Source organism: Garra rufa, chromosome 16 (assembly GCF_049309525.1).
Source record: "Garra rufa chromosome 16, GarRuf1.0, whole genome shotgun sequence".
NCBI classification, from domain to species: Eukaryota; Metazoa; Chordata; class Actinopteri; order Cypriniformes; family Cyprinidae; genus Garra; species Garra rufa.
Genome location: NC_133376.1, coordinates 30,211,911 through 30,234,438, shown reverse-complemented (window position 1 = coordinate 30,234,438; position 22,528 = coordinate 30,211,911). Strand labels below are relative to the sequence as shown.

Here is a 22,528-nt window from a genome sequence, read left to right as displayed (position 1 = left end):
TTTTGTTATTCTGTCTCTCTTTATTAAGTTATTTAAAGCCATTTAAAAATTCACGTAAAACGCATTTCATATATATGCATTACACACACACACACACACACACACACACACACGCAAACACACAAAATACCAGATATATTTTTTGCTATTTTTTTTACTAGTGGTTGCAGGATACTACAATTCATTTATATAAGTGAGGATAGCAAAATTAGGTAAACTGTGACATATTGATAAACAATTTGGGACCAAAAATAATTTAGACACTTTGACCTGACCATGTTTTGCTTAAGTGTTTTTTCTTTAATTGCTAATGTGACCTTTTTACACCACAGACTGAACAAAATTAAGAATTGCTTGGTAATTGGTCAACAAAGTATTGATAGTTGTGTAAATATTGTCATACTAACAGTTGTCTGATTTTTTGGTTGATTGTAATCCATTACATACCTTTCTATCAAAGTCTATCAATAATCTGACATTATCAAGATGAACTCTTGAGTTCTTGTCATATTTGATTACCATTTTCTAAACTATAGAGAATAAACTGTAATAATGTGAAAAATGTTGAAGGTGTCTGAATAAACTTTGGTTTGACTATATACTGTATATGTTGCACTTAAAAACAAAACTGCCCAGAATTAAAAAAAAATAATAAAAAAAAAATAATAATAACAACAATAGCTTAATAATAATAATAAAAATACTGGAATTTTTGACAAAGCAGTTATGGCATAAGCTTGGCACAGTTTTTTATTATCATTTATTTTTGTTTATTATTATTAATATTATTTAGTTTATTATTTTTATTTTTTATTAAAATATGACTTATAATTGAAAAAACTAGTGTCAGTCGACTCAAAATCAGTGTGGCATAACCAACATGCAGGAAGCCATTTTGTTGTCATATGACTAGATAAGACAAAACAGATAAGACATCTTTAGACCCTCATGACTGTAGGAGGAACATCATAACTTACTATTTACCTTGCAATGTTTGAAAACTTTTTTCAAAATGTGTTCAGGTATACAAACCTGTAGTCAAGGTGCGAGTAGTATTTTTTTTCATGATGGTTACACCATCTATTTATTTTTAGCATTTGATATTTGATATTTTTCTATTTTGATCTTATCATCAAATAAAAATGTGTTTAGAACACGGCGCAAATGTTTTTCAAAAACGTCTGAAACCAAAACGTGTACGTGGTAGGCTACGTGCGTTTTAAAGTAGTTCTTTAAAACAATTTCAAATTTTAATAACCTCCGTGCACTTGTGTGTCTTGTTATCGTTCGTCGCCGGTTGTCGTGTATGTGTGCAGTGTTCCTCTATGTTGTAAAGGTATCAACTCATAAGAAGACGCGCGACTAGAGGGAGGAGAGAGAGAGTGAGAGAGAGAGGGAGAGGGAGAGAGAGATAAATCTGCATTATTCCTCCAGAAGCGGGATTGAGGCAGGAGTCCGCGATAGAGGAACCACCTGCAGACAGCAGCCGCTCTCATTCTCCAGCAACGCCTCAATATGTTACGGATTTGATTCAACACTGTGTAAACGACAAATATTTCCTTCATACAGTGGGTGAACACACACTGTCGTGGAGATGCAACAGTTTAAGATTTTATCGATTTGCCTCATTTCCCTTTTATGTGGGCTCTCAACTGGAGGGTCTCCAAGTGTTCAAATCGGTATGTTTTGCGTGGGCGTCATTTTTCTAAAATTTACGTTTTACTTTTAGTTAAATGAATAATTTAAACATATATTTTGTGTGTGTCGTGCAGGGGGCTTGTTTCCGAGAGGAGCTGATCAGGAGTACAGCGCGTTTCGGATCGGAATGGTTCAGTTCGGAACGGCTGAATTTAGACTGACGCCTCACATCGACAATCTGGAAGTAGCTAACAGTTTCGCTGTAACTAACTGCTGTAAGTTGTTTTCTTTTTTATAAATACAAGTGACTGCATTGTTTAGTGATTCGTTTGTATGCATTTTGAAGAAAAGCAGATTCTGGCTATTGGAATGAATAGTTTGAATGCTGAAGTTTAAGTGTGCCTATTGGTAGGAATTCGTGTAGAGCGGGATGTGAAGTTGGTTTCCACAGTAACGGAGATGAGAATAAGCTTTCATCATCAGAAGCTGCTTAACCATTCTATTGTCTTCGGGTCATTTCCCATCGCTTTTGGTAACGAAAATGCTATAAATACTATCGTTTTTGGTACAGGAACTAATATTTTTAACATTATTAAGAATGTATATATTTTAATAACAATAAATATATATATAAAATAATATCTGACCAAGATTTTGACTAGGTTATGACCTTTCACCTTTGGCCCTTTCAGCATGTTGCTTTATTTATTTAATTATTTGTTTTTAATTTGTATAGCCTCTCACGCACTGTTTTCTGTTTGGGTACAAAGGGGCTAAAGGCCACCTGAGATAATAGGTCTTTAAATGATGTCATTTTCTACTAAAACATCCATGGCATTTTTCGAAACACCTGTAGTCCTTCAAGTAATTGTTTTGTGTTAGCGGGATGGAACGGATTTGTCACGACAGATGTGCAAATTTGGCCCGTATTGACTGCTTCAGTCACATACGGTCTTTGTATTATAATTATGAGATATAATAAGATGCAAAAGTGGCTAAGACAAAATGTATTCCATGAAACATTCCACATCCAGACATTTAAAACTATGTCACAATTTTATTTTGTACATTTTTTGTGGTTTATCAGCATCATGAGGCTAGATTACATATTGTTGATTTGCATAAACATCTATGCTGTTAATGTGGATAGCCTGTTGAGCTACAAATGGTCAGAAGAGCACAAAAGAAGAACCTCTTTTATAGTTTTTGTGACCATCACTGCATTAGATTTAATCAGCACAGAACTTTATGAGACGATCATGAATAAATGAAGCCTTTATTAAGTGGATCACTTATATTCAAGGATTTCATTTAGTATTCAGTGGGCTGTTGCTAAGCAATATTTCTTGTTGAAGAAACTCTCCTCGAGAGGTTCAGTTAACATTTTTTCCTCATGAGAATCATGTTCTATATTATTATGGTCACAAATGTTTAAGTTTCCTATTCAGGTGCAATTTAAACCTATTTCTTAATATCGCAGCACTTATGATCGATTACTTCATTTGCAATGTATATTTATTGAAAAACTGAAAAATGTTTGAATGCAAGTTAACCTGTGGATGTGTTCCCTGTTTGCAAATGACGCATCCCATGTGTTTTATCTCTCAGAATATATATGAATTTTGTCTTTTAACTTAGTATCAGTATGCTTTCATATGTAATCTATAATTTTCTGTTTAAACTTGAATGATCACCTCTCAATATTTCTCATTTTCCATATTTACTTGAATAGGTGAGTGTTGTGTGTTAACAATAGGTCTTTCAAGCGCTGATCTTTTTAATTCTCATACATAAAAACCCCTAGATGGCACTATGCATTTACAGACACCGCTTTATAGTTTCCATCTTTTCCATACAGTTTAGTGTCTCCTTTAAAAACCAGCTATATCCATCAACTGTATTTAAGTCATTTAGACAAACTTCATGTGGATGTAGATCAGTCATGATGTGTTTTACTTATGAACAGCGTATGTTATGATCCATTCTGCGTCACAGATTAGACTAGGTTTTTGGTCTCTGGTATAGGACTTCATGGGTCTTGTTGGTTCGGAAAACATTTGCTCTCTAAACCTGACATTTGCTCGGTGTTGTTGGTTAGGCATGAGTCAGAACGATCTTGTTACTGAAGTATGACAACTCATACAGAACAGATACAGCGAATGTCTCGATGTTAAATGGCTTTTCTAATGAGGCAAACAACAAAATGTGGCACCTTGGTATGAGATGCAGCTAATGAGACTCTTCTTTGAAGCTGTATGGCTTTTGGCAAGATGCTATGGTTTTTACCAGCTCTTATCTTCAGATGAGATATCTGATAACCTGATGACACTCGTACTGTTGTATAAATATGGCTTGGTTGTTTGTCATATCCTAACTTCAAACTGATATCCACTGAGAAATATGTTCTCAAGAAGAGTTTCAAAGTGTCACGATTAATGGTATTAAAAGCTGTTAAAAGATAATGTTGCAGATTCTTGATCATGATTGCTTGCTCACCTCTCTCAACAAACTAAAAAAATAAAAATGACAAATAGGCTAGACTGAATGATAAAACACCCCAGCTTTTAAACATAAAAGCTTTATGTTTGCACAGGGCCTCACAATCTAATTTAGTGGATTTATGAGTCATATTTCTATGCATATATTTGAAGCAAGAAGGCAGATGTGCTGGTCAGCTTTCCTTAGTCTCCTCATCTATCCAGAAGACATATCTGGAGCATGTTTGCTGACATTACATAAAATATAAAACAGATTAGTTGTAGATAAATACGGTTAAAGAGTCTGGGGCTCCTTGGGATTACTTAAAGATTAATTATCAAATTAATGGGATGAAAAGTGTATCTTCTGAATCGCTGGTATAATTATCTGCAACTCACTATGTTGTACACATATATTTATTTTAATACAAAGTATATATTCTAAATGATCAGCTTGTATATCAAAATATTCCCTCAGACTAATCAATTATGTGCAATTCCGCTTTCGGAGTACTTTCTCGGGACATTCATTTGCATGTAAGGCTGACAAATTTCCATTTGTGAGGATTGATTGATATCCACTGTGGTTTTGTCCCTGGTTTTGGAAGCACTTCCAGTGCTGGAACTCGCTTCAGTGCATTTGTGCTTCACTAAATGCACCAACCAAGAAACATTCAGACATAAAAACCCTAGAAATATCAGTATCCAAAAATACAGCCAGGGCCCTATCTATGCTGACATCTCTCAGTCTGTTGTAGGAGTCTGTTAACGGTGGGAAATAAATTACGTGATCATGATCAATAGCTGCGTGCGTTTCAATCCTTGTCTCTTGTCGGTACATACACAGTCGTTCGACTATCCTCCGCTAACTGGGTGATTCGATCCCTTTTCAATTAAAAAGACCTGCTGTTTTTTCCTACCTGACACAGTAGGGTTCTCAGGAGTGCTCGCTCTGATCCGGCTGTCACACAGCAGCCTGGGAAAGGCTTTAGTGCTACACTGCTGAGAAAAGGCACGGAACAGAAAAAGAGCATTAGAAACTGTGAATGATTTGAAGTCAGGGTCCAAAATAAACTTTTTGACACACCTGCTGATGCCATGCGAATTGAAGACGTTTATTTAAATATTTATTTCCGACCATGAAATTGTATTTTGCATATTTTTTTTTTTACTACTTTTTGTCATTATTACACACTTTGTCTGTTATTAAAACTGCACCTGTGACAGTATGACTCATCGTGATTTTGTTCCTCATATTGCCGTTTTGGTGGCTTAATGCGATGAATATTTCGCATTTGTATTGTCTAATATTAGCTAATCCTCATATTTTCCAGCAGCAGATTTTTTTCTTTAAAAGGTGGTTTGGTTTGAACTGTGACCAAAAAAATCAGCCTTAAAGGAGAAGTTTATTTCCAGAACAAAAATTTACAGATACCCCTTCCTTTGTCATCCAAGCTTTTCAAGTTTTTCTTTGTTCAGTCGTAAAGAAATTATGTTTTTTGAGGAAAACATTTCAGGATTTCTCTCCATATAGTGGACTTCTATGGTGCCTGCGAGTTTGAACTTCCTAAATGCAATTTAAATGCATCTTCAAAGGGCTCTAAATAATCCCATCTGAGAAAGAAGGGTCTTATCTAGAGAAACTATAGGTTATTTTCTAAAGAAATTGACAATTTATATACTTTTTAACCTCAAATGCTCATCTTGTCTAGCTCTGCGTGTACTCTGTGTATTCCAGTTCAAGGCAGTTAGGGTATGTCGAGAAACTCCCATCTCATTTTCTCCTCCAACATCAAAATCATCCTACATTGCAAGTACAAGTACAATTAAAGACCCAGTGTTTACGAAGTGACCGTGCAAAGAAGATCAAAGAAGATCAACCCTTTACAAAAAAGGTAAAACAGCGATGTAGGATGATTTTGAAGTTGGAAGAGAAAATGAGACGGGAGTTTCTCGACACATCCTAACTGTCTTGAATTGGAATACACAGAGTTCACGCAGAGCTAGACAAGAGCATTTGAGGGTAAAAGGTATATAAATTGTAATTTTTTTTTATTTATTATTATTTTTTTTTAAAGAAAATAACAGATCGTTTTGCTAGAAAAGACCCCTTTTCTTCGGCTGGGATTGTTTAGAGTCCTTTGAAGCTGCATTTAAACTAAATTTTGGAAGTTCAAACTCGCGGGGACCATAGAAGTCCACTATATGGAGAGAAATCCTGACATGTTTTCCTCAAAAAAAACATAATTTCTCTACGACTGAAGAAAGAAAGAAATTAACATCTGGGATGACAAGGGGGTGAGTAAATTATCTGTAAATTTTTGTTCTGGAAGTGAACTTCTCCTTTAAGTAGCATGGGTATATTTATATCTATAGCCAAAAATACATTGTATGGGTTAAAATTTTTCTTTTATGCTAAAAATCATTACGATATTAAATAAATATCATGTTTCATCATGAATATATTTTGTAATTTTACTTCCTTAAATATATCAGAACCTAATTTTTGATTAGTAATATGCATTTCTAAGAACTTCATTTTGTCCTTTAAAGGCTATTTTCTCTGTATTTAGATTTTTGCACCCTCAGATTCCAGATTTTCAAATAGTATCTTGACAAAATATTGTCCTATCCTAACAAACCATACATTAATTGAAAGCTTATTTATTCAGCTTTCAGATGATGTATAAATCTCAATTTAAAAAAAAAAATACCCTTATAACTGGTTTTGTGGTCCAGGGTAACATATTAATGTTACAGTTCCTAATGAAGTCACTAAGCAACTCATTAGCAACTTGGTTTTATTTACCGTCCAAAAACCTTCTAAATACTAATAAATAGAATTTCCAGTAAGTTGGAAAATGCATGAAATTACTGAAAAGCACATTTGAAAGAAGGCAAGCGAGAAAGAAAGGTAAAAAATTCCCTGTGGCACTTAAAAGAGGCTGTGTTGGAAAGGCGTCTTCAGTGAAGTGCAGTATACAGCAGCTCACACTTTCATCCCCTCCCCGCTCAGGGATGACCCCCATCTATTAAAAGCCCTTTTTTTCCCTGGCTGCTGCTACATAACAGAAATGGCCTGCATAAATTATCTGACAGTTCGATTTCCACTTTCTCTAGCCTTCTCATACAGAGGGAAGCGGTAATTGTGTGCCATCCAATAAGAGCTTTTAAGGCTGAGCCGTGTGAGGCAGGGCAGCTTTGTCATATTTCTGTGTAAGTCCAGTACATCATCTCATCATGACAAATGAGTGAGAGTCAGTACTGGTTAACATCTCAATATTGCCTCTATTTCAGTCTGTGCTTCAGCGATGTTTTAAACCTGTGGTCCTCTCATGTATAAAAATGGATACAATTGTTTATAGCCACAAATATAACTATGTCAGTGATTTACACTAAACAACATAACATGCAATCTACTAGAGGTTCTGAATGCAATGTTTTTCTGCTTCCGTGTATGTAAAAAAATAAATATAACAAATCGGTTGAATAAACGATTTATATAAGCAGTCATATGTTTGTTCCTGAATAAATCAGTATTTTTGAACAAACTGACTGAATAAATTATTTAATAGATTTAACTCATAAATTCACTTGTCACAAATTACTGATGTAACCATATAACCCACAAAAACATTACAAGAATAGCTCACCCAAAAATTTAAATTCTGTCATTAATTACTCTCCTTCATGTCGTTCCAAACTTGTAAGGCCTTCGTTCATCTTCGGATCACAAATTAACATATTTTTGATAAAATCTGAGAGCTTTCTGACAATGCATAGACAGCAACGCAACTGGCATGTTCAAGGCTCAGAAATGTAGTAAGGATACCATAATAGTCCATGTGACACAAAGAAAATAAAAATAACGACTTCATTCAACAATTTCTTCTCTTCCGTGTCAGTCTTTGCTGCCGCTCACGAGAGACCCACGATGCATTCTTGTGGTGCTGCTGTCAAAGGAGCTGGCATTCTGACATAGAACATAGATTCTGACGTCACCTGGTTCAAATAAGTAAAGCTGGGCAAAAAATGGCAATCTTTGGCATCCTTATGAAGACTGTTTTTTGTACGTACGTCAGAGTGCTGGCTCCTGCAACAGCGAATGCGTCGCGTTACTCTCGTGAATGCATGGCGGAGACTGACACGGAAGAGAAGAAATTGTTGAACAAAGTTGTTATTTTCAACCTGGTCTCATGACAAAAACATATCTGGGGTAACTTTTTCACAAGACACAAAATACATTCCAATAAGTACATATCACTGTAGTTTCCAAAATAAATGAACACTAGAGGCAGTAAAACAGCAAGCTTTTAAATGTTTTCCTACACCGTTATGATTACAGCTCCCTATGTTTTGCTTTCTGGGATTCTGACAAATAATACTACATATCAGATTATGCTACCAACGCTGTATTTTTAATACAGGTTTAGGGTTGGGGTAGGTGTACATGACAGGGTAGCACCTGACAAATGGACACAACACTGGATGTAACAAGCTTGCTCGGTAGCTCAGGCAGCACAGAATTGGCCTTAGGATGCAGAATCCTCGGGTATGAATCCCATGAAAAATGAAAATTAGCCCATAATTTATCCTAAGTGTACTGTATATGACTTCCTTCTTTCAGACGAATGCAATCAGAGTTATATAAAAAATTACCCTGGCATTTCCAAGCTTTAGAATTGCATTGGCGGGTGTTTCTCTTCATCAGTCCAATAAAGAGCATCCATCCATAATAAAAAGTACCTCACACAGCTCTGGGAGGTGAATAAAGGCCTCCTGTAGTGAATTGATGCGTTTTTAAAGAAAAATATCCATATTTAAAGGGATAGTTCACCCAAAAATGAAAATTTGATGTTTATCTGCTTACCCCCAATGCATCCAAGATGTAGGTTACTTTGTTTCCTCAGAAAAACACAAACGAAGATTTTTAACGAAAACCGGTGCAGTCTGCCAGCCTTATCATGGAGGTGGATGGGCACCAAACCTTTAAAAGTAAACAAAAACATGCACAGACAAATCCAAATCACACCCTGTGGCTCGTGATGATACATTGATGTCCTAAGACACGAAACGATCGGTTTTTGTGAGAAACTGAACAGTATTTATATCGTTTTTTACCTTTGATACACAGCCACGTCCATCTGTCATGAGCACGACTTTGGCATCAGTCACGTCACGAGCACGCGCTCTGTTGTAGAATACGCAAACGCCGTAAGCGATCTGTTGCATGAATACGACACTCATTGTTTACACAGAGCACAGAGATTGTGGGTATAGCGGCTATTCAAAATGGTAATTACTTGCGCGTATCCTGATTGTTTAAACCGATTTAAAGCTAAAAGATTACATTAGTTTGCGCAAACTCATCCGGGACTTTTCACTGATTTCCCCTTACGGCTTTTGCGTATTCTACGCCAGAGCGTGTGCTCATGTGACGTGACTGATGCCAAACTCGTGCACATGACAGATGGACGTGGCTGTGTATCAAAGGTAAAAAATGATATAAATACTGTTCAGTTTCTCACAAAAACCGATCGTTTCATGTCTTAAGACATCAATGTATCATCACAAGCCACAGGGTGTGATTTGGATTTGTCTGTGCATGTTTTTGTTTACTTTTAAAGGTTTGGTGCCCATCCACTTCCATGATAAGGCTGGCAGACTGCACCGGTTTTCGTTAAAAATCTTTGTTTGTGTTTTTCTGAGGAAACAAAGTAACCTACATCTTGGATGCATTGGGGGTAAGCAGATAAACATCAAATTTTCATTTTTGGGTGAACTATCCCTTTAAAACGTAATAATCACTTTAATCTAGTTTGCGCCAACTGGTCTTACACGGAAGCCCTTCTGGGTGGATGATGCAGTCTCGCACAAACCAACGTCTGTTTACAGGAGCAAAGGAAGCAATGTTCCCTTACGTTAGCAATAGAAAACCGGTCTTCTCTTGGTTTATATCGAAATTTTCTAATTTATCTAATTCGTGACAGTTGTTTTGTTTTGACCTCTCCATGGCGCGTTCGCGCTCGACACTTCTGAGCGGCGTATGTGGACCGCCAACTTCATGTGTCACCCGCCCGGAGCGGCTTTCATGTACAACAGTGAGTGCAAGCTAGATTAAAATGATTGTTATGTTTTAAATATGAATATTTTTCTTACAAAAATGCATTGATTCGCTACAGGAGGCCTTTATTCACCCCCTGGAGCTGTGTAAGGCACTTTTAATTATGGATGGATGCACTTTATTGGACTTGTTTTGGACTGATGCAGAGAAACGCCTGCCCATGCAATTCTAAAGCTTGGAAAAGCAAGAATAATTTTTATTATAACTCCGATTGGATACGTTTGAAATAAGGAAGTCATATACACCTAGGAATGCCCGGAGGGTGAGTAAATTATGGGCTAATTTTCATTTTTGGGTGAACTAACCCTTTAACATCTACACCTACCCTTTACAATAATGCAAAAACAGCTATTATTGTACAGTACATATGTATACCATCTAGCCTTTACCATAAAACGTACCATATGTATGTTCATCACTCTTTAGTGCCACTTGGTGGACATTTATGTGGGAAACTGCAGTGATACATACTTATTGGTACGTATTTCACGTCCCGCGAAAAGTCCCCCCAGGTATGTTTTCACTATGAGACCATGTTGGTTATTTTTGTTTTCTGTGCGCACAAAAAGTATTCTCGTAGCTTCATAAAATTTGGTTGAACCACTGATGTCACATGGACTATTTTAACGTTGTCCCTACTACCTTTCTGGGTCTTGAATGTGTCAGTTGCATTGCTGTCTATGCAGGCTCAGAATGCTCTTAGATTTCATCAAAAATATATTAATTTGTGTTCTGAACATGAATGAAAAGTGTTTTTTTTTTGGACATTGTTGGGTGTTTTTCACAGGAAGCGAAGGGACTTCCTACTATCTCTCACAGTCGGCGCTCCAGACTGTTCCATTGTTTCCATAGTGATGTGCTTTCCTCTTATAGGAAGACTTTTCTAACACCCTGTGGTTTATCTATCTGTTCCTAAGCTTGTACACTCGCCACCGAATAACTCCCTTAGAATGAACGTGTGTGTGTGTGTGTGTGTGTGTGTGTGTGTGTGTGTGTGTGTTTGTATGTGTGGGTGGAATATGATTTGTCCTGCCAGAGTGTGAAATCAACTTCAACACACACACTCATGCACAAACACACAGGAAAGACACACGCTCTATTCGACGGTCACCATGGAAATGCTGGGTTCCTTTAAAGGGTTGCATTTACATAATGGAAATTGCATCTATCGCTGTCGCGCTGCTGTAATCCATATAAAGTGTTCATGACTGAAATTAAGCATGACTAATCAAAGTGGTTGCTCTCAGTTTGTGGTTACAGTGTGCATGTTTGAACAGGAATTCTCAGAAGTGAATTCAGAACAGTGTTTGAAAGTCTGCAAGCTGTGCTGGTATTCATGCTGACTGCATTATAATAAGTTATGCCCAAAGTGTTTTCGCTTTTTCGTTCTAGGCAGACAATTACATTATCTTAAGCTCATGTTGTAATTGATCGCAGGGTAACATATGTAAAATTAGTATAAAAGCATTATTATTTAAAAAAGCTGCTGTAAAACGACTATAATCACACATGTTCTATATCTTCTATATTGAAGTGCCAAGTTGCTGTGTTGCTTGGCAACTGCAACCTCCAATTAGGTTAATGAACTATTTTACGTATTGGAGAAAATGTTTATTCTGCTAATTATTACTAATAAATGTAACTGCTTATTGAACATGGGTGATTATTTTAATAATACACAGGTAATTTTTTATGAGTAGTTGAGTCTTTGCATTAAATTGATTTTCCCATACTGTAAGGTCTGTTTTAAAACAAAATGATGAATTTAATGGATATATGTTTTGTTCGACTATTCCCTTCATCATTCCTCAAGTTTGTTTCACAGCCTTTGAAATGTTCAGCTTTCCCTCTCGCACCATTAAGTGTCTGGCTGTTCCTGTTGCTATGGCAACAGCACGTCAATAATGAGCAAACATCAAGTCTCATGTGTTTATTATACTGGACTCCGACTCTGAGCTACTTACAAAAGATTAGATGCTGAGACACATCAGTGCGCTGCACTCTCTTCATCCAGCCATTTGCAGAATTTTCCTCATTGGCTGTTTTTGTCAAACGCACCTGCTCTGCATTCAGGCTTTTATTTGTGCCTGAATTCACTGATTGTGCACTCAGATTAAAAAATAAAAAAAATCTAAATCAAATTTAGACAGTTGGCACTAGGGTTGTTACTGTTAACCTTAAGCTAAAAGTATTAAAAAAATGTAAACAAAAATGAGAAATGTTATCTTGACAATTAACTCAAATAAATGTAACCTGAGGTACTAAAACTATATACTGTATACAAATATGTATATTTCTATTAAGCTGTAATTTATTAGTTTTACTTCAGTTATTATTATTATTATTAATATTTAATACAGTTGAGTAAATTTTTTTCAGGATTCTTTGATGAATAGAAAGATCCAAAGATCAGAAATATATTATTATTATTATTATTTTTTAGCAAGGATGCTTTAAATTGATCAAAATTGACATAATGTTACAGAAGTTTTTTTTTTATTTCAGATAAATGCTGTTCTTCTTAACTTTCTATTCATCAAAAAAAAAAAAACTGAAATAACTATACTCAGCTGCTCTCAACATCATAATAATAAGAAATGTTTTTTGAGCAGCAAATCAGAATATTATAATGATTTCTGAAGGATCACGTGACTAGAGTAATGATGCTAAAATATTTTATTTTACATTTACATTATAATTTTCATTTTAAAATATATTCAAATAGAAAACAATTACTTTAAATAGTGAAAATATTTCAAATTTTTACTGTTTTTGCTGTACTTTGGATCAAATAAATGCTGGCTTGGTGATCAGAAGAGACTTCTTTAAAAACCTTAAAAATCTTACTGTTCAAAAACTTTTGACTGATAGTGTATATACTTGTTTATATTTATAAATTATATATTTACTACACCTGAAGTAAAACAAATAAATTTGAGCTTTATTTGTTTACATAGAAATATTTTAAAATGTATAAAAAGCTAATACATATATTTATAAAAAATAATCATACAATATAAATAATGCTAAAATAAAACACATTTAAAATAAATTACTAAAATCAGGAATGTTATCAACCAGTACAATATTTAAATACAGTTTTTGCTGTAATATTGCTGGATTATTGATCCAGAATAGTTATTTTTTTTAATAAAGAAGAGAATCTAATTTATGAATAAGAGCATTTTTTCCCAGCCTAAAGGTTGTACTTTTACATTGATGTTTTATAAACTTTAAGGCCCGGTTTCGCAGACAGGGCTTAGACTAAGCCAGGATTAGACCATAGTTCAATTAGGACATTTAAGTAATTTTTATAAACATGCTAAGAAAAAAACATTACTGGTGTGCATCTTGAGACAAAATAAAGGCACTGATATATTTTAAAATCAATCAGTGCAATTTTATTTCAGTTGAAACAACTCAGACTTACATTTTAGTCTAGGACTAGACTTAAGCCTTGTCTGCGAAACCGGGCCTAAAAGTTTAATAAAAGCACAATGATTTCTTTCTCACAAAAAAAAAAAAAAAAAAAAAGTTCCTTATATCAAATAGTCCTGAGGATACTAAAAAAAGAGACTATTAAAGGAGATTTGCAACAAATGGAAGTGGGGAAGAAATTAGAGCAAAAACCACTTTCAGTCAGGATTCTAAAACACTCCCCGTCTGCCATTAGCTGAACACAGGTAGCCAGGCCCCAAACCAACACCATTGGCTGAGTAGTGCTGTGTCAGAGTGGTATAATCTTATTTTTCTCCTAATTTTGTACTAAAATAGCTCTGGAAATCAAACTGTGAAAAGTGACGAAGTAAAGTACACCCGACCGTTAATTTCATGGAGAACATTGTGTTTTGAATCAGAAAGTCACTTTCCATTTCCAGATGACATGATTATGTGTTGAAACATGTTTCATTTGAACTTTTTTAGGTCAGGTCTCGAAGGTCAGGCTTTTGTCTGGTTTACCTCCCCCTATCTTTTTAGCATGCTTCTATCCGGTCTCTGTAAACAAGCGGGTTGCTGGGGACTGAGGCTCTCTGTGTTTCCATGGAGCAGCTGCAGGAAGAGACTGTGAGAACCACATCCATCCCACAATGCTCCTCTCAAACCAATGTCAGGAATGTGTCCGGTCAGACATGTCTGCTCACATAAACTTGCTTTTATACACAGAGACCCATACGGACTTAAACACACACACAAGAGAAGACCATAACAACCAGAGCCTATTAAACCTGACCAAAACCAGCCATTCCAGCAGTCACATCCTTAGCACATCAAACTGTGAAAAGTGACAGAGTAATGTACTGCTGACCATAAAAAAGGAACCACAGTTCTGTTTGCTAACAGTACAAAGCCTATTAAATGGTTAGGCATGCGGCAATAAGGTGGCACATGCAATACATTGAACACATGAGAGGAGGAGGGACACCAGAAAGTATCATGCTTACAAAAATCAACATTCAATTTGACTTATGTACACGCTCTCAGTCATTTTAAATACCTAATTTGAAATGATAATAAGGTCTTATAGGAGTACATACAATGGTTTTGTGTGGCACCTCATGTGCCAATTTTCGCTTTAGTTAATATAATTATTTAATCAAAGGTATGAAACTGGAAAATGATGTGTAAATAGTGCATTCAATGCTATACTGTATTTTAAAATGTACTTAGCCAGATTATAAATCAATCAAGAAACACATTTTGGGAGCAAACTTGATCGCAGGTCCAGGAAATGGAAGCCCTATAGAACAGAATGTGTCAGATGCAAGAAAATAAGGCCAACTAATGAGGACAGCTAAATATACCACTACAGGCGTTCTGCTCTCTCGCTCTCTCATCTCGCTCTGTCTCTCTCTCTCTCTCTCTCTCTCTCTCTCTGAAGGTTACCTTGCTTTCATTACACCAGGACACATTTAATATCAGCACTGTGATCAGGCCGAGTGAGCCCATATAGAGCTTTATGTAGGGTTTGGACCATCATACTCTTTATAGTAGGCACACTAATTTCTGTGTCCAAGGCTAGAGTGCAAAAATTCTGAAATTCTGTCATTATTTGGTCACCCTTGTGTTGCTAGGACCACATTTGCTTCTATTTTATTTATTTACTTTTTTTCTGAGGAGCATAAAAGTAGATTTTCATGCAATTCTTGCCATACAACAATGGTTTATAGTAACCAGGGCTGTTCAAAATGGCAAGCCATTTTAGCTTAAATGTCCCCAGCATTAACAGTCGTAATTGCATTTTACTAGAAAGAACTGATTACAGAGCTCTACACTTCTGTTCTTACTAGTAAAAAATACAACTAGAGAGCTCTCTAATTCAATTCTTACTAGTAATAATTTTGATTAGAGAGCTCTACAAATGAATTTTTACTAGTTGCAGTTGAGGTCAAAAGTTTTCATACACTTTCAGAATCTGCAAAATGTTAATTATTTTAGCAAAATAAGAGGGATCTTATAAAATGCATGTTCTTTATTATTTAGTACTGACCTAAATAAGATATTTCCCATAAAAGACGTTTACATATAGTCCACAAGAGAAAATAATAGTTGAATTTGTAAAAATTTACCTCGTTCAAAAGTTTACATCTGCTTGATTTTTAATACTATGCAGTTACCTGAATGATGCACAGCTGTGTTTTTTTGTTTAGTGATAGTTGTTTATTAGTCCCTTGTTTGTCCTGAATAGTTAAACTGCCCATTGCTTTTCAGAAATATTTTTTTTTGGTTTTTAAGCATTTTTGTGTATTGCAAACATTTAGCAGATTCTGTTAATCTGTCTCCATTGAATTCCATTCATTTTTAATTACAGAGCTCTCTAATTGTAATTGTTACTAATAAGAATTCAACTGTGGAGTTCTGTAGTTAAAAAACAAAAACAAAAAAACAATATAGTGACAGTTGTTGTAATTGTTAATTGTAATTGTTACTAGTAAAAACTGATTTAGAGAGCTGCCTTATTGGCATTGTTACTAGGAAGAATTTAATTGTAGAGCTCTCTAGTTGCTCTCTAATTGCTACTGGTAAAAATGCAATTACGACAACTAACGCTGGGAATATTTGAAGCTAAAATGGCTTGCCATAGTCCAAACTCCAAACAAGAAAAAAAAAAAACAATAATAGTACTATTATAATGGTATTTTTTGTCCTTTTTGGAGCCCTACAGACCCTAGTTACAACTACTAATTATTTTTTATTGCAACATTTTTAGGTGAAACCTATGTATAAACTAAATATTTACAGTAAATGGCTGGAATAAAAGTCCACGAATAAACTGTTTTTTTTCATGGAATGTTTTACCTGACAAATTTAAATTCTTTAGACATGTATGATGTTGATATGTACATTGTATTTTATGTTACTAGCTCTTCAGCAAAAATCAAATCTAATTAGCACACCTCCATGCGCATGTCAAATAAAATGAATCATAATGAATATTTTTTTTTTATGTATCATTTAATGATATTAATAGTTTCTGAATTCTATTTACAAATAAAAACAAGTACCTTATTTCATGATTAGGCATCATATTTCAGTGTAGTTACGTGAGGCAAAGTTAGAATCATCCAAAACTGAAATTCACAACATTTCAACAGCTTCTGTTCTTTGAAGGTAAACTTCATAAGACTATGCATTACTTCAGAGTACTTATGACTCTTACGTTCTGGCTCAAACAAATTGTGCAACCAAAGCATTAGTTACAAGCTAGCTTTAAGTTACAAAGCCTCTAATGTGGATTTTACAGTCCAGTTAAAGAACCTGTGAATTTCTGGTGCAACCGCACCCTGGGCACTATGAACTGTCTGTATGAGTTGGCAATGTCTTGGTGTGAACAAACTGCTCATCTAAGACATAGTTGTTGTACAGAGAAGTGCGACATACTTGTTCCTTGGCAGAATTTAATAAAAATATTTTCCAACCAAACCATGCAGTCTTTGTTCTTTCACATAGTATTTTTTTCTTTAGACTAGAGATTTAAATTGCACGCTTAAGAGAAGCAAAGTTTAAGGACAGAACGCATACAGATATAGCCTTTAAGACAGAGCAGCCTTTATTGTGTTTCTTGGATTAAATGTAAAAGTAATAATGACAAGAAATGAAATAAATAAGAGGAGCTCGGAAGCATTAGCTATTAACAGCGTGAAGTAATTTATCCACACACTCCACTTGTTAGGGTTGTTTCTGTATGCTAATGACTCTATGCCATTGAAAAGCAGTCATATGTGACAGTGTCATTAATGGCTTCTCGAGTCTCATTCGCTTTCTGTATATGGCGGCGCTCTTGCTCTTGATTAAAAGACTTTAATAAGACGTACATCTACTGTTCTTTCACACTTGACTGACTGGGCCATACAAACATTTAAGTCTTGAGTCTCAAGTTTGCATTCATTACATAGCACTCATTCTGAGATATAGGTTATATAGGCAATTCTTAGATTATAGAGAAACTATAAACATTTAAAATTCTCAAAAATAGGCATTTCTTCACTTCACTTAGTTTACATACACCTTTCAGAATCTGCAAAATGTTAATTATTTTACCAAAATTGGAAGGATTATACAAAATGCATTTAATACTGACCTGAATAAGATATTTCACATAAAAGATGGTTACATATAGTCCACAAGAGAAAATAATAGTTCATAGTCATAGTTCAATAGTCATAGTTGTTCATGAGTCCCTTGTTTGTCCTGAACAGTTAAACTGCCTGCTGTTCTTCAGAAAAAATCCTTCAAGTCCCACAAATTCTTTGGTTTTTCAGCATTTTTGTGTATTTGAACCCTTTCCAACAATGACTGTGTGATATTTTCACAGTGAGGGACTCGCTGAACGCTCCAGAAATAAAAAAAAAACAATGCATTAAGAGCCGGGGGTGAAAACTTTTTGAATGTTAAGATCATGGTAAATTTAGCTTATTTTGTCTTCTGGGAAACATGTACGTAGCTTCTGTAGCTTCTGAAGGGCAGTAATAAATAAAAAAATAAGACAATATTTAGGAAAAATAAGTAAAATGTACACATCTTATGTAATAGCTTCTGTAATAGCTGCATTTGAGTCCCTCAGTTGTCCTCAGGGTGAAAAAATGGATCTCAAAATCATACAGTCATTGTTGGAAAGAGTTCAAATACACAAAAATGTTGAAAAACCAAATCATTTGTGGGACCTGAAGGATTTTTCTTAAGAACAGCGGACAGTTTAACTGTTCAGGACAAACAAGTGACTCATAAAGAACTATCACAAAACAAAACAAAACAAAACAGTCTTAAAAATCAAGTGTATGTAAACTTTTGAACAGGGTCATTTTTATAAATTGAACTATTATTTTCTCTTGTGGACTAAATGTAAACCTCTTTTATGTGAAATATCTTTTTCAGGTCAGTACTAAATAACACATAACAAGCATTTTGTATGATCTCTTTCTTATTTTGGTAAAATAATTAATATTTTGCAGATTCTGCAAGGAGTATGTAAACTTTTGACATCAAATGTAAATTAAAATTTTTATACGGAACACTCTCTCCAATAATGATGCAAAATTTATAATTAATTACAGAGATGTGCTCTCACGTTACTTGAAAATATAAGTAAGTTCTTAGGAAAAAGTGCAAGGCTGGACTTCACTTGTTAGAATGCTTTTCATAAATTTGTTATATAGGAAACAGTAATTAAAGAGACATAATTTTAAAGGCTATTATAATCCACATTTTCAAACTACAATTCATATATAATTCATACTAGGGAATGGAACAGTTCCCCTAATCGAAAGAATCACTCAGAATGTACTGTGTTGAGGTCGACTGCAAGCAATAATTGGCAGCATTATAAAGAAACAGTCCCATTATTTTTATACAGTAATAGCCTGAGGAAAGGCAATTCGAAAGTGCCCTTTTATCTGTACTTGACATCCTTTCTCACCTATTTTGTTGTAATACAGCTGGTAATTTGAAAAAATGTATTCACAGAGTTCATGTAGTATATGGGAGTATTAAAAGCATGTCTTGTGGATGACATTTGCACTGAATATTAAGCTTCATATACTTGTATCAGCAATATGCCACATTTTGTTGATTCATCAACCATTTACCAGATGACCTGTCCTGACTCATCAGATGACCTGAACTCTTCTTGCCCCTCTGATGGCTAGATCAATGCAAATGTTGAAACTGGTTAGAGATAAGAATGTTTTATGGTCAAAAATGGTTTAAACGATGCTGCTTGATCTAGTTTATTTGAGGGCCGAGACTCATTAAGGACAGGTCTAAGAGCAGCTTTTACTTTATGATCTGTCACATGCCATGGAGAATCTTCCATTGTATAAAATGTATACATAGAGGTGACAGGCAGAAAGGTGTCTTGGGAAATAGCGACAGTCCGGGTTGGGGGTGGTAACGAAAATAGAGCTGTTGTCGTGGGTGGAGGAAGTGGGAGAAGGGACCTTGCAGGAAAAAAATTCCAGAGGCTCAGAGCCAGATGGTCATTGATATAGAGGTGGCCCAGTTACAGTATGTTGTACCATCTCAGAAACATGAGGACAGACTGTACTTACAGTCGTTTTCTGCTACATTTGTCTTGGTGTGATTTATATGGATGCTCAGCATGAGTGACACTAGGACTCATTAGGTGCCCTTATTAGTAATACTGTTGCTCTCGCTCATACACTCCTGAGGCTGTGACCAGACAACAGGATCAAGATTGCAGTGATAAAAAAAGAAACATGCTAGTACCACCTTCTAAATTCATTTTCATGGGTTTTTAATTTACTAATTTAACTCTGATCAATCATAAAGTCATAAGTTGGTCAGCAAGTCAGTTGATTACACTGATTGCAATGCATATTTCATCAATAAATTTGATTATGCCATCCCTCAGTAATAATCTTTATTTTTTACTTACTGCTGACTTCACATTATATAGGAACAGAGAAGTTTACAGTCTTCCAAAGTAGAATTAATTTCCTTAAACTGACAACATAGAAAAAAATAGTGGATCTGAACTAGATTGCATTGTCTTTTCTTAATGAATCTATTTTTATTCTTTGATAAAAAGAGACATGTCTAGTGACTCTTTCAGGTTTTTGGTAATTAAAATAATATATTAATATAATAATGTCATAAAAAATGTATGTATATATATATATATAATTATATTGTACTGTTTAATATAGCATTTTAATTTCAGAAATATTATTTTGAGATCAAACAATAATGTAATACTGAAGTGCATTATTTTTTTATGAAAGATTGATGCTAACTATGTATTTTTTCAAATTTCACATAATTCTTGAAAACACTTGATAAGCATATCTTTGTAAAGACTTTACATTACTCTGGATGTTTTCCAGAAATCTTGAGGAAAGACCCTAGTTAAAAAATAAAAAATAATAATAATAATTATATAAAATCCTTCAAATCCATTAACATATTTATTGACACATCACTTAATATTTACTTGTATAAAATTATGATTAAACTTTATTTGGAGTATTTATTATAGCACATTGTACATTTCTTAAAGGAGTAGTTCACTTTCAGAACAAAACTTTACAGATGATATACTCACCCCCTTGTCATCCAAGATGTTCTTGTCTTTCTTTCTTCAGTCATAAAGAAATGATGTTTTTTGAGGTAAACATTTCAGGATTTCTCTCCATATAATAGACTTCTATGGTGCCCCCGAGTTTTATCTTCCAAAATGCAGTTTAAATGCATCTTCAAAGGGCTCTAAATGATCCCAGCTGAGGAAGAAGGGTCTTATCTAGCGAAACGATCGGTTGTTTTCTAAAAACATTTACAATTTATATACTATATATATATATATAGTACACACAGAGCTAGACAAGATGAGCATTTGAATTTAAAAAGTATATAAATTGTCTTTTTTTTTTTTTTGAAAATGACCGATTGTTTTGCTGAATAAGACCCTTTTTTCCTCGGCTTTGATCGTTTAGAGCCATTTGAAGCTGCATTTTGGAAGTTCAAACTCGGGGGCACCATAGAAGTCTATTATATGGAGAGAAATCCTGAAATGTTTTCCTCAAAAAAACATAATTTCCTTACGACTGAGGAAAGAAAGACATGAACATCTTGGATGACAAGAGGGTGAGTACATTATCTGTAAATTTTTGTTCTAAAAAGTGAACTAACTACTCCTTTAATACTGTGCCTAAAATGTGTTTTAATATTACTATTAATAAGTATTGTATGAACTCAGTATAATATCAGTGTTTAAATGCAAAATATTTAAGGAGTACCTGAAGCATACTTGCAATGGTTCCAATAGTTACCACAATCAAATATACCTCAGTATATCTTTAGTTGGACCTCAGCACTACTTTGGCACAATTAAAATGCATTAAGCACAGTTAACTTCCAGTTTAGCAGACTTTAAGTACAACAGTTTAGTATACCAAAAGTACAATTGCAGGGTATTTTTATTAAGCACATAAATCTATAAATGTATTTGTAGTATACTTAGCACACAATAAATGTATTTCAAATACATTTTAGTATTTTTTTCTCTAAAGAGAAGATTTTTTACAAATTAGATACTCTATTATGTGCAAGACTTTCATAATGTGTTACTTTTCTATCAGATTCTAATTGATTTTCTTTTTTTCAGTCTGTTCTCAGTTCTCAAGAGGAGTTTATGCTATTTTTGGATTTTACGACAAGAAGTCAGTAAACACAATAACGTCGTTTTGCGGGACACTTCACGTCTCCTTCATCACACCAAGCTTTCCCTTGGATGGAAACCAGCAGTTCATCATTCAGATGCGACCAGACATCAAAGGACCCCTTCTGAGTCTCATTGAGTACTACAAATGGGACAAGTTCGCCTACCTGTACGACAGTGACCGAGGTAAGGCACTGCAATGCATTATTCAACACCATATGAACATGACATATGTGTGCTGAGGAGAAATGACAGATTTACTATTAAAGGTCCACTGAAGTGCTTTGAAACATGCATGATATTCTAGGTGTTGACGTAATTTCAACTGAAACAGAAAGACAGGGCGGGACATATCAAGCAGTCCTGCCCTCTTTTTTTAATAGCCAAGAGAGTTTTGTTTATATAACAGGTTGAGCTTGCTAAAGCCACAATTGACACTGCATTACAGCCACAATCTCATTCATATCGCTATAAAATTTAGCTTTCTGGGTAGAACTCAAATGGAAAGCATATTTACAATCTTTGAATCGTTCCATATCCCCTTTATAGTGCACTAGGTGCCGTTCACCATATAGAAAATACACATTCTGTGAACAAGTGACCGATTGTAGGGGGCGG

At 34.7% G+C, this 22,528-nt stretch overlaps 1 protein-coding gene across 5 annotated transcripts in view; it reads left to right on the top strand.

The window, feature by feature from the left end:
- Window positions 1-1,421: 1,421 nt before the first annotated feature.
- gria2b (glutamate receptor, ionotropic, AMPA 2b) overlaps window positions 1,422-22,528 on the top strand; it is a 50,742-nt gene continuing 29,635 nt past the window's right edge. For 4 of the 5 annotated variants that reach the window (XM_073820862.1, XM_073820861.1, XM_073820864.1 and 1 more), the window contains exons 1-3: window positions 1,423-1,679; window positions 1,773-1,913; window positions 21,857-22,096. In XM_073820862.1, the coding sequence (XP_073676963.1) occupies window positions 1,595-1,679; window positions 1,773-1,913; window positions 21,857-22,096 (466 nt within the window). In that variant the 5' untranslated portion in view covers window positions 1,423-1,594. Of the gene's footprint in view, window positions 1,680-1,772; window positions 1,914-21,856; window positions 22,097-22,528 lie in introns of all 5 variants that reach the window. The other variant, XM_073820865.1, reaches the window with a different exon arrangement.